Below are 24,177 nucleotides of genomic sequence, written 5' to 3'. Positions count from 1 at the left end.
GGGATGAAGGGACCCCAGCGTGGGGCTACAGACACCAGTGACCGTGCCCGAAGCGTGCACTCCCCAGCGTATTCGTGGTGCCCAAGAGGAGTATAAAAATAGAGCATCTTTAGACAAAAAAGTGGGGAAGAAACAGTGCTGGAGGGTGCCGGGAGAAGGGGCAGAGTCTGGCGAGGCTGAAGGCTGTGAGGATGAGGAGGGCAGGGCCCGGCAGGGGGGCAGGTCCGGGGGTTACGTGCGTGGGCGAGGGGTGCGGGTACGACGGGTCCGGCGGGTGGGAGAGGACGAGCCGACGAACTCGAACTGCTTCTGCCGCTCGGCGTTGTTGGGGAAGGGCAGCTGCCCGCGGTACAGGCGCTTGATGAAGTGGGCTTCCCGCTGGTTCTGGCGGCTGCGGGAGGCTTTGCGGGGCCGGCCCTTGCGGGTGAAGGCCATGTACCAGCCCTCGTAGCGGGCGTTTTGGAAAGCCGTATAGTTGTTTTCCAGCACGATCTCCGTGAAGATGCAGTCCTTGCTCTTGCCGTTGGGCTGCGGGAGGAGGAGAGGGGGCATTTAGCGCACGCAGGGATGGGGCTGGGGGCTTGGGGATGGGACCCATGAGGTGCTGCCGCCCCCCTGCCCACCCTTGCCACCCCATCCCTGCCTGGTTCACCGTGGCACCGACCCCAATGCACCGGGACCAGCTCCCTGGGGGCTTCTCCTTGCAGGAGCCGGGCTGAGCAGCATGGTGCTGATGAAGGAGAAGGGGGCCTGGCAGCTTCTGGGGGGACAGGGAGAACCCCCCACTGCACCAACACAGCCCCTATGACTGGGGACATGGGGACCAGCCCGGCCGAGCATCCCGGCTGCAGCTGCTCAGTGGGGTGCCTGGGCTGAGCTCCGGGGACCAGGGACACACAGAGGGCGAGCCCGTCGGGGCCAGGACTCACTTTCCCGATGAGCTTGCCCCGCTTGCTCATGCAGATGTACTTCTCGCTCTCAGCCCCCTTGATGCGGACGCGGCTCCCGAAGGTATCCGTCTCCACGATGAGCTTGGCTGCGAGGAAGGGAGCAAGGGGGAAGGTGTCCCACGGGGGCTGCGGCACCCTCCACGAGCTACCAGCACCCAAACCACCCCCATCTCGCCCCCCAGCATCCCTCCCTTCCCTTCCTGCCCATCACCGGTGGGGCCAGGAGGACGGCGAGCCCCCGCAGCCAGGGCAGGGCAGCCCTTGCCGGGGGATGCTCCCCAGCCATGATGCTAAAGGGCTTTTGTTAAAACCCAGCAGAGTCAAACCGGGCGTTTGATGAAGGCGCCGGGGAACGCAACGGCCCCTTCCTCCCCCCCGCCCCGGCACATCCACGCTGTCGGCGATTCAATGGGTTCTCCAGGGCTAGACTGAGTCCAGCACCCAGCGGGTTAATTATCCTTGTCCTCATTGTTTCTCTACAAGACACCGGTGGCTGCAAAGGTTGGGAGCCGACACTGAAACCAATGACCCCGGCGGGTCTTGCGCTCCCGACAGCCGGTGCCTGAGCCGGCAGGGAAAGACCTGGAAAGGCGGTGAGTCAGCCTCGCTGGTCACCGGGCTTTGAAAAGCCTTTCCCGAAGCTTTTAGATGCTGGGGATGCCAACCTGGCCTTTGCGGGGCTGTGATGCCCGTTAGCGTGGCGTCAGGGCTGGGGGTCCCCAGCAAACCCCGTGGGGAATGGTGATGAGGCCGGGGTGGGCTCTGCCCCGGCTGGGCTGCCACCACATACGGATATTTAAGAGGCTGATGCCGGGATCAGGCGATTCTCCTCCAGGAAAAGTTGCCTGTCTCACGCCAGGAAGAGATTAGAAAGCAAAAGCCCTAAAAATAGGGCTTAAAAATGCGGCATGGTATCAGAGAAATGCATGATTTTGGAAGTTTTGAGGTCAGGGCTGGCTGGTTGGGAGCCGTGCTCTCACAGGATTTATTTGGGGGATTTTTGGGGTATAAAACCAGCCAACTGGGGCAATCAAAATCTTCCCGCACTCCCCATTCCCCCTGCAAAACTTCTCTGGGAAGAGACATTTCCCCGGCCTTTTCCAGCCCTTCCATGAGCGCACGTCCCAGGCTGCAGACAAACCCCTCCGGGGAGATGCCGGCCTCTTACCGAACTTGTTGCCGTCCTCGGCGGTGGCGGTGATCCTTTTGCCGTTCACCTGGACGTGCTTGCCGCTGGTCCGGCTGTAGAGCTGGTACTCCCTGATCTGCCGTCGGCTCAGCTGGTCGGTCATGGCACCCTGGTCCCTCACGTACTGGTTAAAATTAGGAGACGGTTGATTCTCCCCCTTTGTTTACAAAGGGAAAAATAAAATCAATTTGTTTTGGACAGCCGACGGCAAGGGGACGGAGTGGGGAGCCCGGCGGGGCGGGAGGGCTGGGGCTGGCCCCGGGGGACACGGCGATCCACCCGCCACCCCCGTCTGTGGGCGAGGGAGAGCTCCCAGCCACCGCCAGCCAAGCTGGTCCCCTTCGAGCAGCAACGACGGCACCGAGCAGATGCTTTGGACCCGAGAACGGCTGGCACAGCGGGCAAGGAGAGGCAGGGATGTTGCTTTGCGATCAGTGCATCAGGAGGATGCAGGGTCTCGCAGGGAAGGATGCTCTCCTCTGGGCACAGCCGACCGTTCCCTCCGGAGCGGGGTCGAGCTGCTGCTCCCAGCTGTACCCCGGTGCCAGACGGACACTCAGCAGCATCTCCTGCTTGGGCAGCACCCTCTGCTCCCAGGCAGGTACCGAGTACAGGTCGGGATGCCAGGGCTGTGCTTGCAAAACACCCACTGGGTCCCTTGTGCGGGGTGAGACCCCCCTAAAGCCAGGGTGGGTGTCCCAGGAGCAGAGCCATCCCCTCCCGGTCCACCCTGAGCATGCACCGGCCGTGGGGCTAGAGGAATAAAACACCTTGCAGACCCCAACCAACTCTGTGGCTTGTGCTAACGGGGCAGCACAAACACGCAAGGGTTATTCTATGGTAAAAGGCAGCTAATTACTGCAGATGAGCTGGGGACGGGGGGATCAGTGCTGGTGGTCAGCCCCCATCCCCGCACCGGACTCCAGCCAGCGTCTCTCAACACACATCTGAAGAGGAGACTTGGTTTAATCCCAGTGCAAGTGGGAAGCCAGGGCTCAGGGCAGCACCGCAGCCGGCTGAGCCGCCCAAGGGACCCCAGCCCTGGCTGAGCCGGCCCAAAAACCGGCTCCAAAAGGGCCATGGGCAGAGGGATGTGCTCCAGCAGCTCATCCCATGGGAAGACCCAGGGAGCGATTGGGGTCCAGCCACCCAGTTTGGGGCACGCAGCATCACCCGGGTGCACGGGACCCGGCCGCATCCCCCCGGGCTGCAACATCGCCTCGATGCAGCATCGTCCCGTCGGCACGAGGGGACCCGGCCTTGCCCGCTCTTGTGGGGGGGAGCAGTGGGATGGTGGGGGGCACTGCCTGCCCCCCCTGCACCCCTCGGCTCCCCACCACCTTTGTGTGGGCCTGGGGACTCATTTCCTGCCAGGATCCACTTTAAAGCCTTTGGGGCTGGCCGAGGAGGTGGGCTGGGGGGGAGCGGCCCCTCTCCATCAAAGGCGGTTCCCTTCCCCTCTCATTTTCAAAGAAATAAAAGCATTTACCTTGGGGAAAAAAAAAAGAAGGAGAGAAAAAAAAAAAGAGAGAAAAAAGGTCCTGAGCACGAATTAAGGCTGCTGGGGCCGGCAGCTACGGGGGTTTTGTTCGGGCTCTGGAGCAGAGGGTGCTGATATGGAACAGTGCATTTTAATAGCCGCTGCCTTTCTAAAGCTCACAAAAAGGGACAGTGCAGGCTGCGAGGGGAGGGGGGTGTCGAACCTCACACCACCCCGCGGGTGGGGGGACCAGAACCTGCTCTGCCCCGTTAACCCCCTCGGCAGCCGGCCTCGGCGGGAGCGAGGGCAGAGTCCGGCCCCGAGAGCTCAAGGCTGATGGACTTGGCACGTCCCTCCCCAAGCAAGGCTGCAAGAAATGTATCGCCTGCCCCGGGAGGGCTTCCCCGCTGACCTTGTCCGGGCCCTCCGGCCCCAGACAGATGGGAAACCAGAGGGGTCCGGGGAGGACGTGGCTCCCCGCCGCAGATACCCCAGGGCTGGCCCGTTGCAGCACCCGAGGCCGGTGCTGATGGGCACAGCCGGCTCCGGTGGGGACCAAGCCCCGCAGCCGCCTTCGTAGCACCATTCCCCTGCCCGGGGCTGGGTATCACTTCGGGTGGGCATGCACCGGCCACCAGGAAAGCCCCCCGCCAGAGCAAAGGACGTCCCCGAAGCAAATGGTTAGCTCAGCGGATCGCAGGGTGGGTGCCTTCGCCCAGCCCGGCGCCGCGGTGCAGCCAGATGTGCCGCAGGGTTAGTAAAACATATCCACCTACCTGGGTCTGACAGGAGAACATGAGGAGCTGGAAACATCTGCAGCGGGAGACAAAAGAGAGAGAAACAGGGTGTTTTGTTCAGGATTAGTTGTTTTCTTTTTTTTCTCCCCCCCCCCCCGCCGCCGCAAGGAATAGCTGTGTCTAACGGCACTAAGAATAAACTACTGATAAACCCGGGTTGCAAAGCATTGCAACAAGCGGCACACGGGGCTTACATGGAGAGGTTCTGCAGGCTGATGGGCTGCATGGCGCTCGCCGAAGCCCCCCAGACACCGGCATGAAACGAAGGCACGGCCACGGGCTCTCTGCAAACCTGCCCTCCCTCACCACCGGCACATCCCCGCCGGGGCAGGGAAAGCCAAGGAGCAGCCTGTCCCCTCCTTCCTCGGGTGATCCCCCCGCTCGGGGCGGACGAGGGAAAAACCGGGTGAAACCCAGGCTGCCGCCGCGCCGGTGAGCCCACGTGCGATGCCAACGTCTCCGGAGCAGCAGCGACGACGGAGCATGGGGGAGGCAGCCGGGGTCGGGTCCTCTCCTCCTCCTCCGGCCCTGGGGGCTGCGCGTCCTACACTTTGGGGGCATCCAGATCCATCCTGTCCCCTGCGTCCCCACCCCATCAGCCTCTCGTCCTTGGGCTAGTCCTCGGTTTGCATCTCCCTCCGGCAGCAGCTAGCGGGAAAGGCGGCCGCGGGCAGGGCACCGTCAAGGGCAGCACCCGTAGCCCCCCACTCCATCGAGCCGGCAGCACCCTCCCGGTCCCGGCCCGGTGATGGGAGGCGGGTGGGCGATGCACAAAGTGGCAGCCTTTAAAGGTGGGGAGAGCCTGCGTGAAGAGGGGCCGAACCTCTCCCGGGAGGCAGTCGGCTCTGTGGAGGGAAGGAGGATCAGAGGTAGCGGGGGCCGGGGCAGGAGGAGGGGATGGGGGAGGCGGGGAGGGGGCTCAGCCGCTCGGGGTGTCCCCATCACCGAGCCCCCCACCTCGCCCAGTGGAGGGGAGGATGCCAGGGCAGGGGAGATGGGGGTGATGCTGGGGGGCACAGCGATGGTACCAGGGTGGGAAAAGCCCCCCGCTGCTGGGAGACCAGTGCCAGGCCTCCGGGAGGGATGCGTTGGCACAGAGGATGCTTTTTGGCACCCTCCTTTCACCAAGGCGCCAGGCACAGCCCCAGTCTCTCCATCACACAGCAAAAAGCACCGCAGCGGTTTTTAACCAGCTGGTTTAGTGTTGGGGGGGCTCTGGGGGCCCTGTTGCAGCTCCCCCCTTCCCACTCCCAGCCCCATCAGCTATCGCCTCCCCGTCAGGAGGCTGTGCATCCCTCCATGCTCCGTTTGCTGGGCCGGGAAGGTGCTAAGTACCTTATAAACAGCCTGGTAGGGAGCTGGGGTAATGCCCCGGGGGGTGAAACACCCCTGTGGGGTGTGCCGGAGGGGACAGCACACAGGATGAGGGGTTTGGTACAGAAGCCACTTGCCTCCGTGCTTGTGCCTCAGTTTCCCCATCAGTGCAAGGGGCCCCATAGGAAAGGCGTGATGGAGAGCAGCAGGGTACCCGCACCCCCATCTGCAGGAGGGTGGGGGGCCTGATTCAGTGCTAACGACCCAAATTAGACCTCCCCTGATGCCTTCTCACCTCCTGGGCCAGGAATTCAGCCCAAAACACAATCTGCAGCCCCCAATAACCACAAGCATGGCATCTCCCGCTCAAGGGGTCCCCTTCCACCCCAGTGGGGACATGCAAACACCCCCCCATCCCCTCCCTGAGGCTCAGCACCCCTCAGGGGCCGCAGGGCAGGGCTGTGCCTCAGCCCCTCCAGCCACAGGGGATGATTGATGGCCATGGAGCCATCATCACTCCCGGCCCTGTCCCCCCCCAGTTTGGGGCAGAGGGTCCCGGGGAGCCGTCAACGCAGCGGTGGGGGGGCTGGCTTGTGCAAGCAGCCCCTGCGGGGCGAGGAAAGGCTGAAGGGACAGGGCTGCCTGTCAAAGCCTTCTGCGTGTGGCCCTCGCAGGGAAGAGCCCTGGGAGGGCAGCCCCTGACCCCCCCCCTTCCCATCCTTGCATCCCAAATGGGGCACCCTGCTCCCTGCAGACGGGGCCTGACCTGGCCCCAGGTCCCCCCCCCAAGCCCTGGCATCCCCCAGGGGCTCAGCCCTCCTGCCCCACACCTGGAGCAGACTAAAGCCTGCCTTTGTGGCAGGCTCGGCTCCCCTCTCGGAGCCAATCTGAGACACAGCAGTCCCCCGCACGCTCCCGAGGGGCTCCGGACCCTCCACAAATACCTGCTGCCTCCAGACCAAGGCCAGGTCAATGGGTTATAATCATCTCCCTGCTGCTCGGTAATCCCCCTTTGTCTCCTATTCACAAGCAACACTCGTTACCCTGCGTAGGATGGCGGGGAGGGGGGCTGCCACCGGCCCCCCCATTCCGAGGGGAAGGATGCTGCCAAGGTAGGCAGCACGCCAGAGCCAGGGCAGCGGGCACAAGGCTCCTCGCAGCCGTGGGAGGAAGCAGAAGCATCCCCTCGCCGGGATGGAGGATGCTCCCATGCCTCCCCCCCAGCCCCAACCCCACCATCCCCAGCACGGAGAGCCAGGAGTGCAAAATAGCCTTTATTGGGGAAGGACAACACCAAACCAGCAACTTTCCAGGCTCTTCTGCACCTGGAAGGGAAAGGGAAAGGGTCTTACGCACGGGCATCCTGGGCTGACCCTGCTTTGTGGCCAGGCCCTCCCCAGCCCCGCTCAGTCAGGAGATGGGGGGCAGGCATGGGCCCCCTCCCAGCCCCACGGGGACCCTCGCACCCAGCTACCCCATCCCGCTGCCCCGTACCTGGCCGGGCTCCACCGCGGCTCCTGCTACTTCTTCGCCGCTGCCTTCTTACCCCGGCCGGCTCCTCGCCCCTGCGGGGACGGGGCCATGGCTGAGCACGGAGAGCCCCCAGCCTGGCCCTGCGTTTCTCCCCCATTTTTGAGTCCATCAGCCGATTAGCATCACACATCAGCCCCTTTCCCTCCCCAAGAGCTCCCAGTCCTGATCTATGAGCATTAACCCACATCCCTGGCTGCCACGGGTAAGCAGGAGATAGAGGGACACCCCAGCCATCTCCTACCTTGCTGGGAAGAGGATCCTCAGGGGAGACGTTGTTCCTGCTTGGGAGAGAAGGGGCAGGCTGGGATTAGGGGCGCGGGGTCCCAACAGCATGGGAGACCCCCTGCTCCATGGCAGGGCTGGTGGATACGTTTCCCTCCATCATACTCACAGCTCATCCTCCTTCTCCAGCCTCCTCTTCTAGGGGGGAGAGAGAGGAAGATGTAGACAGCAGGGCCAGGCACACGCAGGCGGGATGAGGACTTGCTACGGATGAAGATCATGGCTCACCCCCATTACAGAGGGGGCTTTGGGGCTGGGTGGGAGCAGGGAGCAGCCCACCCCTGGGATCAGGGCACGGGAAAGCTCCCAGCAGAGGAGGCTGGGCCCCCGCTGTGGCACAGGGACCCCCCCCCCGCACACCACGTCCCCAGCCAAGGGGGTGCTCACCTTGGCAGTGCTGCCCTTCTTGGCAGCTTGGCCCTTGGGGGGCTTCTCCAAGACCTCCTCTGCTGGCTCCTCTTCCTCGGCATCCTCCTCTTCCTCTTCTTCCTCCTCATCCCAGGACAGGTTGGGCATCACTGCGGGAGAGGCCGGCTGAGCCCCCGCTCCCAGGGAGGGGTCAGGGGGCGGCGGTAGCCTAGGACTTACTGGAGACGTGCTGCCCGCTGATGTAGACGGGGCCGGAGCCAGCTCTCAGGTGGAAGGTGACCGGAGGCGTCAGCTCCACTCCCACCAGGGTGGCCTGGGAGAGAGGAGGGTGGCAGCACCCAGCGGTGGCAGCCCCCTCCCCGGGGCAGCCCCTGCCCTGGGCACTCACCATGGGTAGCACGGAGGGCTTCAGCGTGGCCAGGGGCACCGGGGCGCGAGCATCGCCCTCCTCGGCTGGCACGATCTCCACCACGTGGAACTCATCCCGCGCCATCTCCCCCAGGCAGATCTTTAGGGAGCGAGAAGTGCATCGCCCCATGACACCCGTGGCATCTGGGCACCCCTCGCCCGGGACCCCCAGGGGTTTGGGGGAGACTGGGACCACCCTACCGTCCGCAGAGCCAGCTGCTGCTCGCACTGCCACTCCTCCGGCACCTGGAAGGTGTAGGAGTCCCGCTCGCTGCTCAGCTCGCACCCTGCGGATGGGAGGGTGTCAGAGCGGGGCTGCTCCATGCTGGGGGGGGGGGGGGGGGGGGGGGAACAACAGCCCAGTGCAGCCTCCAGCCCCCCAGGGATGCTGCTGGGGGGACCCCATGCCTTACCCCAGATCAGGGACACGGGCTTCTCAGATTTGCTGTCGATGTCAACGCTGTCCGTAAGGGACATGGCTCCGGGATCCCTCAGCCTGGGGGAGCACACAGTGTCACTCTGCAGGGCCCCCCCAGGCTGCAGGGCCCCCCAGCCCCACGCCAGCTGCAGCCAGAGGCCCGGGGACCACCGGGGCAGGTCACCCCTTGCGCTCCCTAACGCCTCATCCCCAGAAGTGACGTAGCATTAGCAAAAAAACTCACCCTCCGACACTCAATTACCAGCCCAAAACCAACCTCCAAACACACCAGAGCACCCACTGCCCCAGCAGCTTATAAAGGCAGAGGGGACCCCACCCAAGCACCCACCCAGTCAGCACCCCCACCCTTCTTAAACAGCAGCAGCCCTTGAGGGGCAATTAAAGCCCCCAGGTGTGTGTGAGCCACGGCCCGGAGCCCTGCCCTGCGTTGCACCTGATGAGCAGAGGAGCCCCTCCATCCCACCCGGGCGGTGGGTGTCCCCTGGTCCCATAGCACCCCGGTGTGGGGCAGGGGGGGCCGCCACCCCAAAAGCTGCAGCAGGAGGAGCGTCGGCCTCGTACCCCGAGTGTCCCCACTGAGTCCCAGCCTGCAGTGGGGGGGTGGTGAGGGGGGCCCCGTGTCCCCCCGCTGCCCCGGCCCTCTGGGAAGGGGTTGCTGCGGGCACAGCCCCCCTCGGGGGTCTGCAGCGCCAGCCCCCGGCCCCGCTGCGCGCCCCGCCGGGTGCACGGCAGCTCCGCGGTGCCGAGGGGCTCGGCGAGAGCAGGGACCCAGCCGGCTGCAGCGCTGGGGTCCTGCCGGGTGCTGCGTGGGCTGCCACGGGTCACCGTGCCCTGCCGTGTGCCACCTTGGCGTGCCGTGGGTCACCAGGACCTGCCGTGTGCCACCTTGCTGTGCCGTGGGTCACCAGGACCTGCCGTGTGACACCTTGGTCTGCCACGGGTCACCGTGCCCTGCCCTGTGCCACCTTGGCGTGCCATGGGTCACCATGCCCTGCTGTGTGCCACCCTGGTGTGCCATGGGACACCGTGTCCTGCTGGGTGCCACCATGGGGCACCGTGTCCTGCCAGGTGCCACCTTGGTCTGTCATGGGTCACCATACCCTGCTAGGTGCCATCTTGGTGTGCCACGGATCACTGTGCCCTACTGTGTGCCACCTTGGCATGCCATGGGTCACCGTGCCCTGCTGTGTGCCACCCTGGTGTGCCATGGGGCACTGTGTCCTGCCATGTGCCACCCTGGCGTGCCATGGGTCACCATACCCTGCTAGGTGCCATCTTGGCGTGCCATGGGTCACCGTGCCCTGCTGTGTGCCACCTTGGCGTGCCATGGGTCACCATACCCTGCTAGGTGCCATCTTGGCGTGCCATGGGTCACCATGCCCTGCTGTGTGCCACCCTGGCGTGCCATGGGTCACCATACCCTGCTAGGTGCCATCTTGGCGTGTCATGGGTCACCGTGCCCTGCTGTGTGCCACCCTGGTGTGCCATGGGGCACCGTGTCCTGCCATGTGCCACCCTGGCGTGCCATGGGTCACCATACCCTGCTAGGTGCCATCTTGGCGTGCCATGGGTCACCGTGCCCTGCTGTGTGCCACCCTGGTGTGCCATGGGGCACCGTGTCCTGCCATGTGCCACCCTGGCGTGCCATGGGTCACCATACCCTGCTAGGTGCCATCTTGGCGTGCCATGGGTCACCGTGCCCTGCTGTGTGCCACCTTGGCGTGCCATGGCTGTGTCCTGCCATGTGCCACCCTGGCGTGCCATGGGTCACCGTACCCTGCTAGCTGCCACCTTGGTCTGCCACGGGTCGCCATGCCCTGCTGGGTGCCACCTTGGCCTGCCATGGGTCACCGTGCCCTGCCATGTGCCATGGGTCACTGTGCCCTGCCATGTGCCACCCTGGCATGCCACGGGTGACCGTGCCCTGCTGGGTGCCACCTTGGCGTGCCACCGCTCACCTTGCCCATGTGCCCCATCAGTACGCCGTGGGTCCCCATGCCCTGTCACTTCTGCCATGTGCCACGGGCCACCTTGCCGTGCCATGGGCCCCCCTGCCGTCCCACACACCCCCTCTCCGTGCCATGTGTCACCCTGCCCTGCCTCTCCCCGTCCCCCAGTGTCCCCCGTGTCTCCCTCCGTGTCCCCCCCGTGCATCCCCAGTGTCCCCCCATGCCACTGCAGTGTCCCTCGTGTCCCCCCCGTCCCTCCCCGTGTCCCTCGTGTCCCCCCCGTCCCCCCGGTGTCCCCCCATCTCCCCCTGTCCCCCAGTGTCCCCCCAGTGTCCCCCCGTGTCTCCCTCCGTGCCTCCCCCAAGTGTCCCTCGTGTCCCCCCCCGTGTCCCCCCAGTGTCCCTCGTATCCCCCCGTGTCCCCCCCGTGTCTCCCCCCGTGCCCCCCCCGTGTCCCCCCCGTGTCCCTCGTATCCCCCCGTGTGTTCCCCGTGTCCCCCCCGTCCCCAACCCCATGTCCCCCCCCGTGCCCCCCCCCCGTGTCCCCCCCGTGCCCCCCCCGTCTCCCCCGGCGCATGCGCGCCTGGGCGGGGCCGCGCCGCCTCTTCCGGCAGCGCCGGCGGTGGCGATGGCGGCGGCGGGGCTGGTGGGGCCGGGGGGCCCGGCGGGGCGGGGGGCTCGGGGCCGGGGCCGGGGCCGTCCCGCCGGTCCCTCAGCAGCTTCTCCCCGCGCAGGGACCCGGCGAGGCCGCCGCGGCCGCTCACGCCTTGTCGCTGCCGGCCGAGGCCTTCGGCAACGATGTGAGTATGGGGACGGGGGGGGTCCCTGTCCCGGGGAGGGGGTCCCGGTCCCGGGGAGGGGGTCCCGGTCCAGGAGGGTCCCAGCCTTGGGGGGTCCCAGCCCAGCAGGGTGCCAGTCCTGGGGGGGTTCCCAGCCCCAGGCGAGGGGGTGTCCTAGTCCTGGGGGGGTCCCTGTCCCGGGAGAGGGTCCCAGCCTGGGGGTCCCAGCTTTGAGGGGTCCCAGTCCCGGGGAGGGGGTCCCAGCCCCGGGGGTATCCCCGTCCAGGAGGGTCCCTGTCCTGGGGGGGTCCCAGCCCAGCAGGGTTCCAGTCCTGGGGGGTTCCCAGCCCCAGGGGAGGGGGTGTCCCAGTGCTGGGGGGGTCTCAGCCCCGGGGAGGGGTTCCCAGCCCAGGGGGGGTCCCAGCCTTTGGGGTTTCCAGCCCAGGGGGGGTCCCAGTCCTGGGGGGATCCCAGCCCCAGGGGAGGGGGTGTCCCAGTCCTGGGGGTTCCCAGCCCCGGGGAGGGGTTCCCAGCCCGGGGGGGTCCCAGCCTTTGGGGTTCCCAGCCCAGGGGGGGTCCCAGTCCTGGGGGGATCCCAGTGCAGGAGGGTCCCAGTCCTGGGGGGGTCTCAGCTCCAGGGAGGGGGATGTCCCAGCCCCGGAGGGGGTCCGAATCCTGGGGGGCTCCCAGTCCAGGAGGGTCTCAGGCCCAGGGGGGGTCCCAGTCCTGGGAGATCCCTGTCCTGGGAGGGTGGTCCCAGCCCAGGGAGAGGGTTGTAGCCCAAGGGGGTTCCCTACACCGGTGGGGGGTCTCAACCCCAGGAGAGGCATCCCAGTCCTGGGGGGTCCCCAGCACCGAGGGGGTGTCAGCCTGCAGAGGGGGGACCCAGCACCAGGGGGGTCCCGGACAGATTAGGGGCTGCTTTGGGGTTTGCAGGTCCACAGCATCACCCATGAACCCCCCACCGCGGCTGTGCCGGGGGTCTGTCTGCCCACAGACCCCCCCCACCATCACCCACAACCTGTCCCCGCTTTGCTCCCCCCCATTCCCCTTGCCCCCCCCCCATTCCCCTTGCCCCCACTCCCTTCCCCCCACCACGGGGAGGAGAAGACCCCCCTCCCCGGGAGGCACAGCCCTGCCTGACCCCGCTCCTGCCTCCGCAGCCCCGCGTGGAGCTGGCCTGGGCCATGAAGGCGCACCAGCACGCCCAGGTCTACTTCAACGTAAGCCCTGGGGGGGTCACGGTGGTGGTGGGGCTCGTGGAGGGGGGGGCACGGTTAATTCTTTAATTTTCTGGTGTAGCTTATCTCCTCCGTCGACCCCAAGTTTCTGAACCTCACCAAAGTCGATGACCAGATCTACAGCGAGTTCAGGAAAGCCTTCAGGGATCTTAAAATCGACGTGCTCGACCCAGAAGACCTCAAATCGGAGGCTGCCAAGGAGGTGGGTAGGGAGCAGGGACACACGGACACAGATTTCCCCCCCCTTTCCCCGGGCTCCGGGAATGCCGACGCTTCTCTCCCCAGAAATGGCGCCCGTTCTGCCTACGGTTCGAGGGGGTGGTGGAGGATTTCAACTACGGCACCCTGCTCCGCTTGGACTGCCGGGAAGACTACACCGAGGAGAACACCATCTTCGGTGAGCGAGGGCCGGCGCGGCACGGCTCGGAGAGCCGCGGTGCAGGCTGGAGCCAGCACCCTCCCCGCTAGAAACGGGTGCAGGAGGCTATGGGAAGGCTGCACCCACGGATTATGCTCTTTACGTTTTTCCTCTCCCTTCTTTTAGCCACCAGAATCCAATTTTTCGCCATCGAAATCGCTCGGAACAGAGAGGGCTGTAACAGCGTCGTCTACAGCAGTGCCAGGGAGCCGGCGGCGGCAGAGGAGGCGGCGTCGGGGTGAGGATGGGACCAGTTCACCCAGTGCCGAGCCGAGGAGGGGCAGAAAGAGGGGCAGAAAGGGCCCTGCCCCTTCTCTGAATTCAGACTGTAAATAAATGTTTTAAAATGAATCATTCCTTGTGCTGCAGGTGTTGAAAGGGTTGTGCCCTAGAACAGACCAAAACCGCTAAATTGCGGAAGCCACCTTGATTTTGGCTACTCTGCCTGCGCCGCTCGGGGCCCCCGTGCCAGAGTACGATCTACCCCGACAAATTAAATACGCTTTTTTTTTTAAACCCGTTTCGCGTGGAAAACTCGGCCCCCAGCAGGCAGGGGAGAGCTCGGGGCGCAGGCGATGCCCAGGCAGACACGGCTCAGTAGAAACCATTGAAGTTTTATTTGCAGTCACAATGCTTACACTGTATGCAGCAAACACCCTTACAAGTCAACCAGCAATCTGCTCACGCGAAAAAGGACCCAACACACAATCGCCAGAGGAAAGGAAACAAAAAAAAAAAAAAAAAAAAAAAAGAAAATTAAAGAGTAACGTGGTGTCTGGGAAGAGAAACTGAAGCCCTAAGGCCCGAGTGTCTGTGGGTAGAGCTGAGCAAGAGGATGCACACGACTAGCAGCAACAATAGTGGAAAAAGTACAAGGCAAACAGGTTCCCTCCCCCATCAGCTTTCCTCCGTAAGTCAAATTTTATATCCAAAACATTTATTATGGTGACTTCGAAAAAAGATAGAATCATTTTAAAGATTTTAAAGGGGGTGTTAAATACTTCATGCTAGGCAAACCTTGTTATTAAGAACCCTCCGAGGCGGCAGGGTGGCTGCAGCGGCCCCGCGCTGCTGCGCGTGCTGCCGCAGGGGCCGGCCGCGCTTGCCGCGGCGAGCTCGCCCGCAGCCCGAGCATCCCCCGCGTGCTTCCCGCTCGACTGAAATGTGGAGGGGGAGAAAAAGAAAACCCCAAAAAACGAAAAGCAAAGGAGAAGGCAGAGCGAGGAGGGTGCACGGCGTAGGTCCGGAGGGAGGCGAGGGCCCTGCGAGGAGCGGGTTGACGAGGGGACAGCGCCTACTGCTACACCGGGGGATAGGAGAGACACCCACGAGCAAGCACGAATGAAAAATCACGCGGCATGGCTTAGAGTTCCTAATAACAAGGGCAAGACGGTAACAGGGAGTTGCGATTTCAAGGGGCTTAATAAGAAAAAATATACATTTGGAATTTTACAATGCCTTTTTTGTTGTTGTTGTTGTTGAATTTTTTTTTTCTTTTTTTTTTTTTTTTTTGCTTCTCTCTACACTTGTCACTAAATATATCTCTGCACTTTCACACACCCACCCCTCGCCCAGTAAAGCTTCAGGCCTGCAGGACACGCTTTCCTCACTCGCATACACAACCCTCACGCCAGCACCGGTGCACCAGGACTCTGTAAAAATTTCAATCACACTTTTTTTTTTTTTTTTTTTTTTTAAACTGAGTCAATATAAACCTTGTTCAAAATGTTATGAAAAAATGTACATGTTTATACAAGGCAGGCTGCAGCAGAGCGCTGGCGTTCCACGCAGACATTCGGGTAGGGAGACGCTGGATTCTTGCACCTGGCTTATGCCCTTCCACCCCCTCCCACGGAAACAGAAGCACCCTGCCCCGGTGAGCTCAACAACCCCTCCTGTTCCCTCCTCCCTCGGGACGTGGAGTACGGCCCAAAGCGAGCGCCGCAATCCAGCCCTGGGGAAGAGCAGGGATTAGAAACGCCCTCTTTTCTTTCCATCGGAAACGGTAACCCCTCTGGGCCAGGCCAAAGAGATGCTGCTCTGTACAGGTGGAGTTGGGAGACGTCAGCTCATCATGTCGTTGCTGTTCACGCCGTAGGTGGAGTTCTTCATGGAGTCGTTCACCTCTCGCCTGAACGCCGACAGGTTTTGCGTAAACCTAAGGAAAAGGCGGAGCAGCGCGTTAAGAGCAGGAGGGTGCCCCTTCCTCCCGTGTTTTGCTCTCCGCGAGGGCCACGGACTCTCTAGGCCGTGCTCCTGCATTCGGCCGTGGGCTCAGCCCCACACAGGGGTCCCTGGCCCGTACTGACCTGTCCCTGTTCTTGGTTAGGAGGTTGCGTTCGATGCCTTCCATGAGGTTCTCAAAGCAGAGGTGCATGGCCTGCTGTTTCTCCGGAGGCTGGCTGTTCACTATACTGTTCCTCAAGTCAGAGAAATACTGGGGGAGACAAGAGAAGGATGGGTTCATTTTCAGATGAATAGCCACGCTGGCTTTGAGACAGCGCACGCGTAACAGGCTCTTGGGAAGAGGGAAGAAACGCGTTACAACTCTTTGGGTGACTTCTAGTGCCCTTAGGAATGAAAGCGAATAGGATTCCTTAGCGCCAAGGCTGCCGCAGGGCAGGGCTGGACACTCTTCCCTCGACACACAATCTCTCCGAGTCCCGACTTCCCAACCGCCCGCTCTGACTCCGTTCTGCTCCCTTCAGCCCGAAGGCTCCGGCATCATCCAAGCCCAGACAGCTCCTCCAGCTGCAACGGGAGGGTGGGATGTTTACCTTTTCATTGAGCAATATCAAGCCGAGCAGAGGCCGAGACATTGACCACTGGTTCCTGCAGTCCTCGAAGATGATGATATTCAGCACTGTTGACAGCATCTGGAAGAGGACGAGTGAGGTTTAAAACCAGCCCTTCCATCCCGCCTCTCTCCTCACCATGGCACCGTGCTGGCTCAGGAGCAACGATTCGCCTTTGATACTTCCAGGGTTGGGGACTCAACGCTACAGAGCTTTCAGCATCGTGGGACAAGGGGAGGACCTGGAGCCCCCATGAATTGGCGAGGAATTTCACTGGAGGCACATGGAGGAGGTGCTGAAAGCTATTAGAATATGAGGAGATGGCCTCAAGTTGTGCCAAGGGAGGTTTAGATTGGATATTAGGGAAAATTTCTTCACCGATATGATTGTTAAGCATTGGCACAGGCTGCCCAGGGCAGGGGCTGAGTCCCCATCCCTGGAGGTATTTAAAAGCCGGGGAGATGCGGTGCTTAGGGACAGGGTTTGGTGGTGGGCTTGGCAGTGCTGGGTTAACGGTTGGACTCGATGATCTTAAGGGTCTTTTCCAACCTAAATGATTTATGATTTACTCCTGACACACTCCATCCTGCCCCAGGGCACACGGGAAGACTGTCACACATTAGCTTCCTCCAGTCCACACTGGGGGTGTCTGCATTCCCTTCCGCAGCCTCCTTAGGCTGAAGCCAGTAGCTAACCTAGCTGGTTTGGAAGATGCAGTTTCTCTTTTTATCCTCAGAAAACACAGCTTCTAGTGCAAAAAAAAAAGCCTGCTTTTCTTTGCATTTGATCTATCGGCAAGGGTGGAACAATATTGCCTGCTTTCACGTGGGAGTCATCCTGACACGCACCAGCGGGCGAGGTTGGATAACGCCATCAGGAACACGCTGAGCACCGCTGTTCAAAGCAGTACGGCCCAGCAAGAGGCACATAAAAGTGTTTTGCTCTAAGATACGGATATCCAGATCCCAACACCGGGCCCTCTGGAGCACCAAAACCTCTGTGAGCAGGATCATCTGTCATTAAGTGACACAGGGGTACCTAAACGACACGGTACGTGTAGGTATATGCTGAGCTAAGCCTGACCTACGCAAGGAAAATGTCTCGGCTCACTATTGATCCTCTGCTGCTGCACACGCAGAGAAAACAAATCCCAGCAAGCTCCCTGTCCATCAGAGGTGTTGCGGATGGAGGCAGGAGACAGATAGCAGATGTGCTACCAGCATGTAAAAAAATTCGATTATCGAATTCGCCCTGCAGAGGCTGTTCTGAAGGCAGGCAAGAGCGGCGCCAAGGCAGCACGTGCTCCAACAGGCTGCAAACCCAGCTTTCACGTGGTCCAAACACGAGCGGCTGCAGCAGAGAGATCGTTCCCGTACGCTGAAGTCTACGCAGAGCCTTGCTAAGCATGGGGACCCCACGGCGCCTGCTCTGCTGTGAGTGCACACGTACCACTGAATTGTTCCAGGGATTTAAACAAACTCTGATTTTGTTTTTTTTTTTTTTAAAGCAGCAGAAAAGTGCACGCTCTCTGGTTGAAGGTATGTTTCCTGGCTTCGTTTCTATTAACTGCTAGCACTGCCCATAACTGTGTTTCTCTTAAAAAAAAAAAAAAAAAAAAAAAAAAAGCAAAAGCTCATTTTTGGTGACTTCCTTTCATAGATGAAATGCAAAAATGGCGTTCCTTGCACAGGGAGAACCATGGCCCCGAAGCATGGCTTTGAATCAGACCTACCATATGATGAATGTGTAGGAGAGCTGCAATACTAGCAAAAAATCCTTTTTGCTCTGGAAAAGCCCGAGGCTCTAGAGCAGGGAGCATGCAGCCCCCGTATTACATCATGCTAAGAAAATTCAGGGCTTATCGGGGAGCTTACCGTGCCATGCCACAACAAGGCCCTACGCCTTCGGTCTTTACCTGCTGAATCATCTCCGGGTGCTGCTGCATAATGTGCAGGAACCGGTCGCTCTCCTGGGTCAGAGGTGTGCTCCTCTTCTTGGTGCTGCGAGAAAGCTGCTTGAAGAGATAGGTGACAATGTGGTCCAAACAGGAGCAGCAGCCTGTGCAAACCATGGTGTCTGCAAGAACAGGAAAGGGGGAGATATTGGGGTACTGCCAGCATTTCCCTTCCTCAGATGCACCTGGGCAGGCTCCCAAGGAAACACCACCGTTTATCGGGGTCCTTTTAGGGACTTTGCAACCACCTAACCCTAAATGGGTCAGCAACCTCCTCACTGACATATTCACTCTCTCTAATGTTCCAGCTTTAACAGAGGTGAAACTCCTCCACCCATTCACAAGGTATGTCTTAACTTATCTGCTAGACCAAAATACCACGCATTCAAAGCAACCAAAAATCTTTCCCCGCTTCCAAATCAAAGCCCTAAGAGCAGGACAGAGAGCAGGAGGAGTTACCTAGTGCAGTGAGGCCTTCTGAAATGGAAGAGAGAATATACATGATTACATGAGGCTCCAGACTGGCTATAAAGTTCATGTGGTCCTGGGTAAGAACTTCCAGCAAGGAATAGTATGACTGGCTGAGCTTGGGATAATCCTGCAGGAAGGAAGAGAGAAAGACTTTTAAGGCCTCATGGCTAGCCTGTAACCACCAGTTAAGGCTTTCCACTAGACCCAACCCATTCATTAATCATCTGAAAACTGCTTACTGAATCTCCTGGAAAGAGATCAAACCAGCCTCTCTCACGGCATAACTTACGGGCCAACACATTTCCCCCCTTCTCCCCCACCAAGCGCCTTCCAAACAGGCTCCAGCAACAATGGCCCAGCAGGTTCCCAACGCTGTTCTATCAAACCATCTTTCCCCACTGCTTCGCTCTTTTCTAAATGGGGAGCGTTAGCTGACTAATGCCAGTGCTGGAGATGCAGAGATAGGAACGGCTCTCCAGGTGTCCGTGCAGAGTGCCAGATCACATAAAAATCAACACGCGCCGCGCTGGGCTCAGCGGCCTGCACTGCAGTCAGTGCCACAGGCCCCTCCGCAGCCCCCAGACTGGGAGGGACTCTGCTGGGAGTCCTGCAAAGCGGCCCCATCTCCAGAGTTGCATTTGAGCTGCGTATCTCAAGAGCAACGGTTTGGCCACCAGTATGTTAAATCAAGAACGTGCTGAATGCAGTCACAGAGATGGCAACAACTTCCTTCAGGTCCTGCTATGGTAATAAGACAGGTAAGACTTGGGAGGAATATACGCTGCCCTCTCTCCTTGATATTTTGCCAAGTAGGACTGCGCTGATAGGGTCTCAAAGCTCTGCTGCAAAAGGGATTCCTGTATAGGCGGTCTGGATAGGAGCAAGACCCTGTAGGTGGACGTCTTCAGCAAGCAGGTTGCGCTGTAATTGCTGATGCATCGAGATCTCTGCCCCCAGGCAACACAGGGAAGAACAATCCTTCACTCACAGGAAGTGTTTTCCAGATAGAGGAGGAATTATTTTGGTAATTGCTCTGCTGAGACTTGGAGCGTACCCCGCTGGAGAGCTGAGCAGCAGGGCCTTGGGTGGTGGGGTTACAGCCCTCACGCAGGACCTGCCGCTGCACATTCCAGGAGCTGTAATTTCCTGCTGGCCTGTGCCTATACTGGGGTTCCAAGAAGTGGCACGAGTTCACTTGTCTCTGTGATTAAAGTATTCCTTTACTGTATAATCTTCCAACCCTGTCTTCCCTAGCCATGTGTTTACACTGCTAATCACAGGTGTCAGCTTACCAGAAGGTCACTGTGAGGGATGGAAAGCAGAAGCTTGATGAAAGTTTGCAAGGCATTGTCCAGTGCATCGTCCCCGTACAGACGGAAGACCCCAAAGTTGACGTAGCTCCCGCTCAGTGCAGCCTTCAGCATAGAGAAGCAGATGGAAATCCCCTTGAGCTTCAAGGCATAGACTTGATCCTTTGGGACCTCCCCAAGCGTTAGGATACGATTTCCTGCACGAGCACAGAAGCGGACTCAGTATTTTAGCAATCACATCCAAACCTTTTCTCCCCCAGGGTGCAGGAAAAACAAAAGTAGAGCCATAAGGAGTGACTGAGAAGTCAGCCACAAGCACCAAAGACTTATTCCCCAGCCGAAGGTTAAGGAACCTGCTACAAGTCAAAAGTGTGGCTCTACTAGGAACCATGGGAGGGCACAACTGCATGTATTTTTGCTGTGGAAACAGGACAGCATAAGGACAGGATTGCTCTCCACTTGCTTCACGGGTTTGCCCATGTCACCTTGCACACTCGCAAGGGGCTCAGCTGGGCTCCTGCTCGTTGCTGTCATTTTCTTCCTCAATTTGCATGGCAAACACCCTGCCCCTTCTGCTTGCCTGCCTACCCAGCACTTCAAGCAGAAGCATCTCCCTGTATCTAAGCATGCATTCAGCAAGCGATTTGGCACTGCTTCCCAGCCCGGGCTCGCTCTCTGAGCTGGCAAGTGCCCCAGCCCTCGCTCCTCAAGCAAGCGGAGGAGTCAAGGGCAGACGGAGGCTGCCCGGATCCCACCTGCTGGATACTCACCATACGTAGTTATCATTTTACTCGTTTCTCGGAAGAGCAGGATGCCATTCGGTGAGGACACATCAAACTGCAGCCGTTGGGATCTAATGGAAAGACAGGAAATAAATTGGAGCTCAAACATAGCAGGGAGTAAAAACAAAAGCTAATACTCCAGCACCTCCACGTGCTGCTGCGTACTGGGGCACCCTCCTCCCAGGGCTGCTCCTGAGAGTTCAACAACTGGTAGAAAATAATGCTGTTCATTACCAAAGCCAGACAGGACACAACCACTTAGGGACAGACAAGCTCTGCTGTCGCAGAAGAAAGGGCCTATATTTCACAGACGTTAGGAATATTATAAGGTCGAGGCTGGAAATCCTGTCTTGGCAATAGTCACTAGGCTACTGTACACAAACACAGCGAACATCTTGGAAGCAGCATTGTAGGGCAGGCTGACTAGCTCCTATTCATAACATGACCAAGAATTCAGAGCTTGGCATTTTTTCCCCTACAGTGAATAGATCTTACAATTGAAGCACAGCGAGTTGTGCCGTTCACCTCTGAAATAAATGAGTGGACGTATTCCAGTAAGGATTGTCCTACTGCAAAGATGCCGCTCGGATGTGGCAAACAGTCTGACAGTACGGAGAGTCAACTCTCAAACGACTGCGCCTGAACCTTGTGTCCCTTCCACCTGGCTGTAACAACGGTCCCTTCCTATAGGGTTGTGTTCAGCTGGCTGTAAGCCAGAGCAACATCTTGGCAACCTTCCACTGCCAGATTAGACAGCTTCTGAATTATCTGAATAGCATCAGAGGTACCTCTCTGCTGGTAAAAAAGAGATGATGCTCTAAAGCGGTCATCTGGCTGCCAGATAGAACACTGCTCATTTTAAACACAGATTTTAAAAATTAACATGAGTTGCCTGCCTCCATCGTATAGTGCTGTCCTTGAAGCAGACGCTGAACAAATTCAGCGCTTATTGATCACGTCTCTTGGTCTGACTGAGTCATGACACGACTGATATCCGAACTGTTAGCTTTTCTTCCCCACTGAAACAACGCCATTTTTCCCCCCGTCCCCTTGGCAGCCTTTATAGCATAAATAGACTGAAGGAGAGGAAACACAACTGGGCACCAACACCCACACAAAAGCTGAAGCAGCAGACAGACACAAATCCCTGCCCGCTTTTAGATGCTGGAGGTTCATACCTATTATGTACCAACTCAGCCATCAGTTTGAGGACAGGTGTAGTGCAGGCTGGGTCATGGTACCAGAGTTCAATTGCCCGCTGTAGGATCGGCATGTAGGATGGGTAGCTGCAAGGTGAAAGCTAAGGAACTTTGTTGCTTTGCATGAAGAGAAAAGGTCACAATTTCTACCAAAAAGGCATATTTTGTGTAATGCACCCAAACCTTGCAAAGGAGCTTACTGAACAAGGTTAAACAGAGATGCTGCTTGCTGGGGTCTGCTTTATCACAGAAAAAAAAATAATTAAAAAAAAAAACAACCCTTAAGTTCGTTGAAGGAGTTGCATACACACTTCTTATACTAGGAAAAATCAGAACCAAAAAGGCTTTGAATGAAAGAGAAGACAGATACAAAAGATCTGTCACTGCAACAGACAGCTGACCTTCACCAGCCAAAGAGAAATCTGGAGCCCAGATACCGTGCTCTTTGAGCAGCTATGCTCTCACCAAGAAGACAAAGATACCAACTGCTGCTGGCTTTAGGGAGCAAGAGGAAAGGTTTTGTTGCTGCTGAGACACAAGCGTCCCATTAAAGGCCTTTGTGCTTTACAGGTCAAATCTCTTTAGGTCCAATCGGAAAAACCCCAAACAGTTCAAGCTTTGAGCAGATTTTTAGGTTGACTTGGTTGCAGACAGACCAAGTCAAATCTATTTTAGGGCTTAGAGACAGGACACCGAGTACTGTAAAAGTGAAGAGAAATCCCAGTCAGGATTTAGCAGGGAAAACAGGGCATTGGGATGCAGTCAGCCAGAGTTCTCCCCTCTGACAGACAGGACGACTCAAGTTTTAGGGCACAAAAAGGATACATCCACTCAAATAGCATCATGAAGCTGGTCTTGGCATTGAAGGCAAAGGCTATTCCCCTCAAGTCTCTCACCAAACCAACCAAAGTTCTCTGTATTGCAAAAGAAAAGAGATGTTAAAGGATAACACGTATATGGATCTCTCCTTCCCTGGCTCCACCAGCCCAGAGCCACTTCCCTTCCTCCCATCCCAACAGCAATACAGCCTTTCTGTGCTGGACGCCAGTCCCAGGTTAGGCAGTTCTTCCTCTTCAGCACCAGAAGCCCTCTTTAATTTGAGCCAGTGCAGTGACAGTACAGGGATATTTCATTCCCAGCAGAAGGAAAGCTGGCAGATGAGGCTCACTGCTTCAATTATGAACTACACCTAGAGCCCAAGGAGTACAGGGACATCACCGCTTCCTCATATACTGAAAGAAAAGCACTTATCACTCCAGCAGCTACTTGTCTCATTCAGAGGGCAGAAAGGCTCTCACTCTGCAGGAGTTACTTGTTCTCTCCCGTCTCTTTGAACTGAAAATGTCAAAGCCCCTAAGGCAAAGAGGAGGGAGAGCACGGATAACAGGAAACCTCCTACCCAACTTACTTTTGCCTCTTGTTCATTGAAAGTATTTGTGCTGAACATCTGTGCCACAGTCTCAAAGGCAGCTGTGAGGGGAAGCATGAACTGCTCATACTGATCCTCATCTTCCCCTGAAAGAAAAAAAACAACCAAGAAATCAGGAGGAAATAGACTGCACAGCCCTGCGCCCCGCAGTACTGCCTGTGCTAGACATTCAGACATTGCTCACCCATGGAGCTAGAGGCAGAGAGACCACGGGTTTCCAGACAGGTGATCTATCACTGCCAATAGCTGACTTAGAAAAAAGACTTAGAACAGCTCCTGCCACCTCAGGAAAACATTTGGAATATTATGAAGGAAAAATTTAGCCCCAGCCTTGGTGGTGTGCACTTCTGGACTACCTGTACTCAGCAATGTGGTGTCAAACCCGCTCTTGAGCTTCTTCCCCCTCCTTTTGCTTATCCCATTTGGCTTCTGCCGTTCCAGCATCCTTTCCTGCAGGAGCTTACAGCTCCCTTAATAGCAGGACCCAGCATACCGCAGAGCCCAGCGTCCAAACTACAACATCACCATTTTGCTCTGCTTTGCAGGAAAAGATCCAAATACCTAAATCCACCATGAGAAGACGCCCAAGTGCAGTGTAGAACGTAGTCCGACATCTCATGTCAGTCAGGTTGGACTGATTGTTAATGCCCAGGAAGGAAAAGTGCTCACTCTGCAAATGGAAGAGAAGAGATGGGTTAAAGGCGAACCACCACCTTGAATGGACTCCTGTATCAAGTGCTGAGGATCCCTCAATCCCCTGCCTAATTCTCAGTTTGTGCAAGGATGAGAAGTAGCGAGCTGCCCGCTTATCTTGCTAACCACATCTGCTAAGGGTCTTGGAGAACAGGCCACCAGAGGGCAACAGGCACCGCACCTGCACACCCCGGAGCAGTGTCCTATCTGCTGGCAAAGATACCAGCTACTATCTTTCATCTTGGAATTCCCCAGGACCAGATGAACAAGGAAGTCTTGCTTTGCCTCCAGAGCAGAGAAGCAATCTGCCCCCCTTACTCATGGGGACCCTTCAGGCATTAGGGTTGCTGAAAACCAGCCCTCTGCAGACAGATCCCCAGTTACTCTGCCCGCATTC

The 24,177-nt window shown here is 58.7% G+C and overlaps 4 protein-coding genes across 8 annotated transcripts in view; 1 reads left to right on the top strand and 3 right to left on the bottom strand.

Annotated features, from left to right (window-relative positions):
- Positions 1 to 231: 231 nt before the first annotated feature.
- On the bottom strand, positions 232 to 4,642 carry LOC309601542 (fibroblast growth factor 17; the record flags this gene model as incomplete). 2 transcript variants are annotated; one of them, XM_082334591.1, is made up of 5 exons in its annotated part: positions 232 to 528; positions 930 to 1,036; positions 2,119 to 2,296; positions 4,396 to 4,432; positions 4,611 to 4,642. In XM_082334591.1, 5 exons carry the CDS (start codon positions 4,640 to 4,642, stop codon positions 232 to 234), a joined length of 651 nt encoding a protein of 216 aa, XP_082190717.1. The 2 variants fall into 2 exon arrangements, with proteins under 2 accessions (XP_082190717.1, XP_082190718.1); XM_082334592.1 differs by having other exon boundaries at positions 2,119 to 2,263.
- A 2,608-nt stretch (positions 4,643 to 7,250) lies between these two features.
- Positions 7,251 to 8,799, bottom strand: LOC309602035 (nucleoplasmin-like; the record flags this gene model as incomplete). Its single annotated transcript, XM_082335321.1, has 8 exons — positions 7,251 to 7,295; positions 7,505 to 7,541; positions 7,655 to 7,683; positions 7,933 to 8,063; positions 8,134 to 8,227; positions 8,303 to 8,422; positions 8,524 to 8,609; positions 8,736 to 8,799. The coding sequence occupies 8 exons, from the start codon at positions 8,797 to 8,799 to the stop codon at positions 7,251 to 7,253; spliced, it is 606 nt and encodes a 201-aa protein (XP_082191447.1).
- A 2,520-nt stretch (positions 8,800 to 11,319) lies between these two features.
- On the top strand, positions 11,320 to 13,499 carry LOC309601537 (protein PBDC1-like). 2 transcript variants are annotated; one of them, XM_082334585.1, is made up of 6 exons: positions 11,320 to 11,355; positions 11,444 to 11,509; positions 12,652 to 12,711; positions 12,791 to 12,931; positions 13,015 to 13,126; positions 13,274 to 13,498. In XM_082334585.1, exons 1-6 carry the CDS (start codon positions 11,338 to 11,340, stop codon positions 13,387 to 13,389), a joined length of 513 nt encoding a protein of 170 aa, XP_082190711.1. In that variant the 5' UTR covers positions 11,320 to 11,337; the 3' UTR covers positions 13,390 to 13,498. The 2 variants fall into 2 exon arrangements, with proteins under 2 accessions (XP_082190711.1, XP_082190712.1); XM_082334586.1 differs by lacking the exon at positions 12,652 to 12,711 and having other exon boundaries at positions 13,274 to 13,499.
- Positions 13,500 to 13,779: 280 nt separating this feature from the next.
- Positions 13,780 to 24,177, bottom strand: part of LOC309602019 (exportin-7) — a 49,927-nt gene continuing 39,529 nt past the window's right edge. For 2 of the 3 annotated variants that reach the window (XM_082335302.1, XM_082335301.1), the window contains exons 18-28: positions 23,649 to 23,757; positions 23,067 to 23,173; positions 22,484 to 22,572; positions 21,638 to 21,745; positions 20,448 to 20,530; positions 19,660 to 19,874; positions 18,356 to 18,494; positions 17,858 to 18,018; positions 15,925 to 16,023; positions 15,457 to 15,584; positions 13,780 to 15,305 (exon numbers count right to left, since the gene is read on the bottom strand). In XM_082335302.1, the coding sequence (XP_082191428.1) occupies positions 15,212 to 15,305; positions 15,457 to 15,584; positions 15,925 to 16,023; positions 17,858 to 18,018; positions 18,356 to 18,494; positions 19,660 to 19,874; positions 20,448 to 20,530; positions 21,638 to 21,745; positions 22,484 to 22,572; positions 23,067 to 23,173; positions 23,649 to 23,757 (1,332 nt within the window). In that variant the 3' untranslated portion in view covers positions 13,780 to 15,211. The remainder of the gene's footprint in view (positions 15,306 to 15,456; positions 15,585 to 15,924; positions 16,024 to 17,857; positions 18,019 to 18,355; positions 18,495 to 19,659; positions 19,875 to 20,447; positions 20,531 to 21,637; positions 21,746 to 22,483; positions 22,573 to 23,066; positions 23,174 to 23,648; positions 23,758 to 24,177) is intronic. The other variant, XM_082335303.1, reaches the window with a different exon arrangement.

The sequence above is a fragment of the Platalea leucorodia genome (assembly GCF_965183815.1).
Source record: "Platalea leucorodia genome assembly, chromosome: W".
In the NCBI taxonomy this organism is placed as follows: domain Eukaryota; kingdom Metazoa; phylum Chordata; class Aves; order Pelecaniformes; family Threskiornithidae; genus Platalea; species Platalea leucorodia.
The sequence above is the reverse complement of the archived record's forward strand: the minus strand, read 5'-3'. Positions and strand labels throughout refer to the sequence as shown.

Bases quoted from the DNA above. Each gene is read 5' to 3' on its own strand.
- LOC309601537 (XM_082334585.1), top strand. The intron at 11,510-12,651 runs GTGAGTATGGGG...CTGCCTCCGCAG, and splicing joins CCGAGGCCTTCGGCAACGAT to CCCCGCGTGGAGCTGGCCTG. The intron at 13,127-13,273 runs GTGAGCGAGGGC...CCCTTCTTTTAG, and splicing joins CGAGGAGAACACCATCTTCG to CCACCAGAATCCAATTTTTC.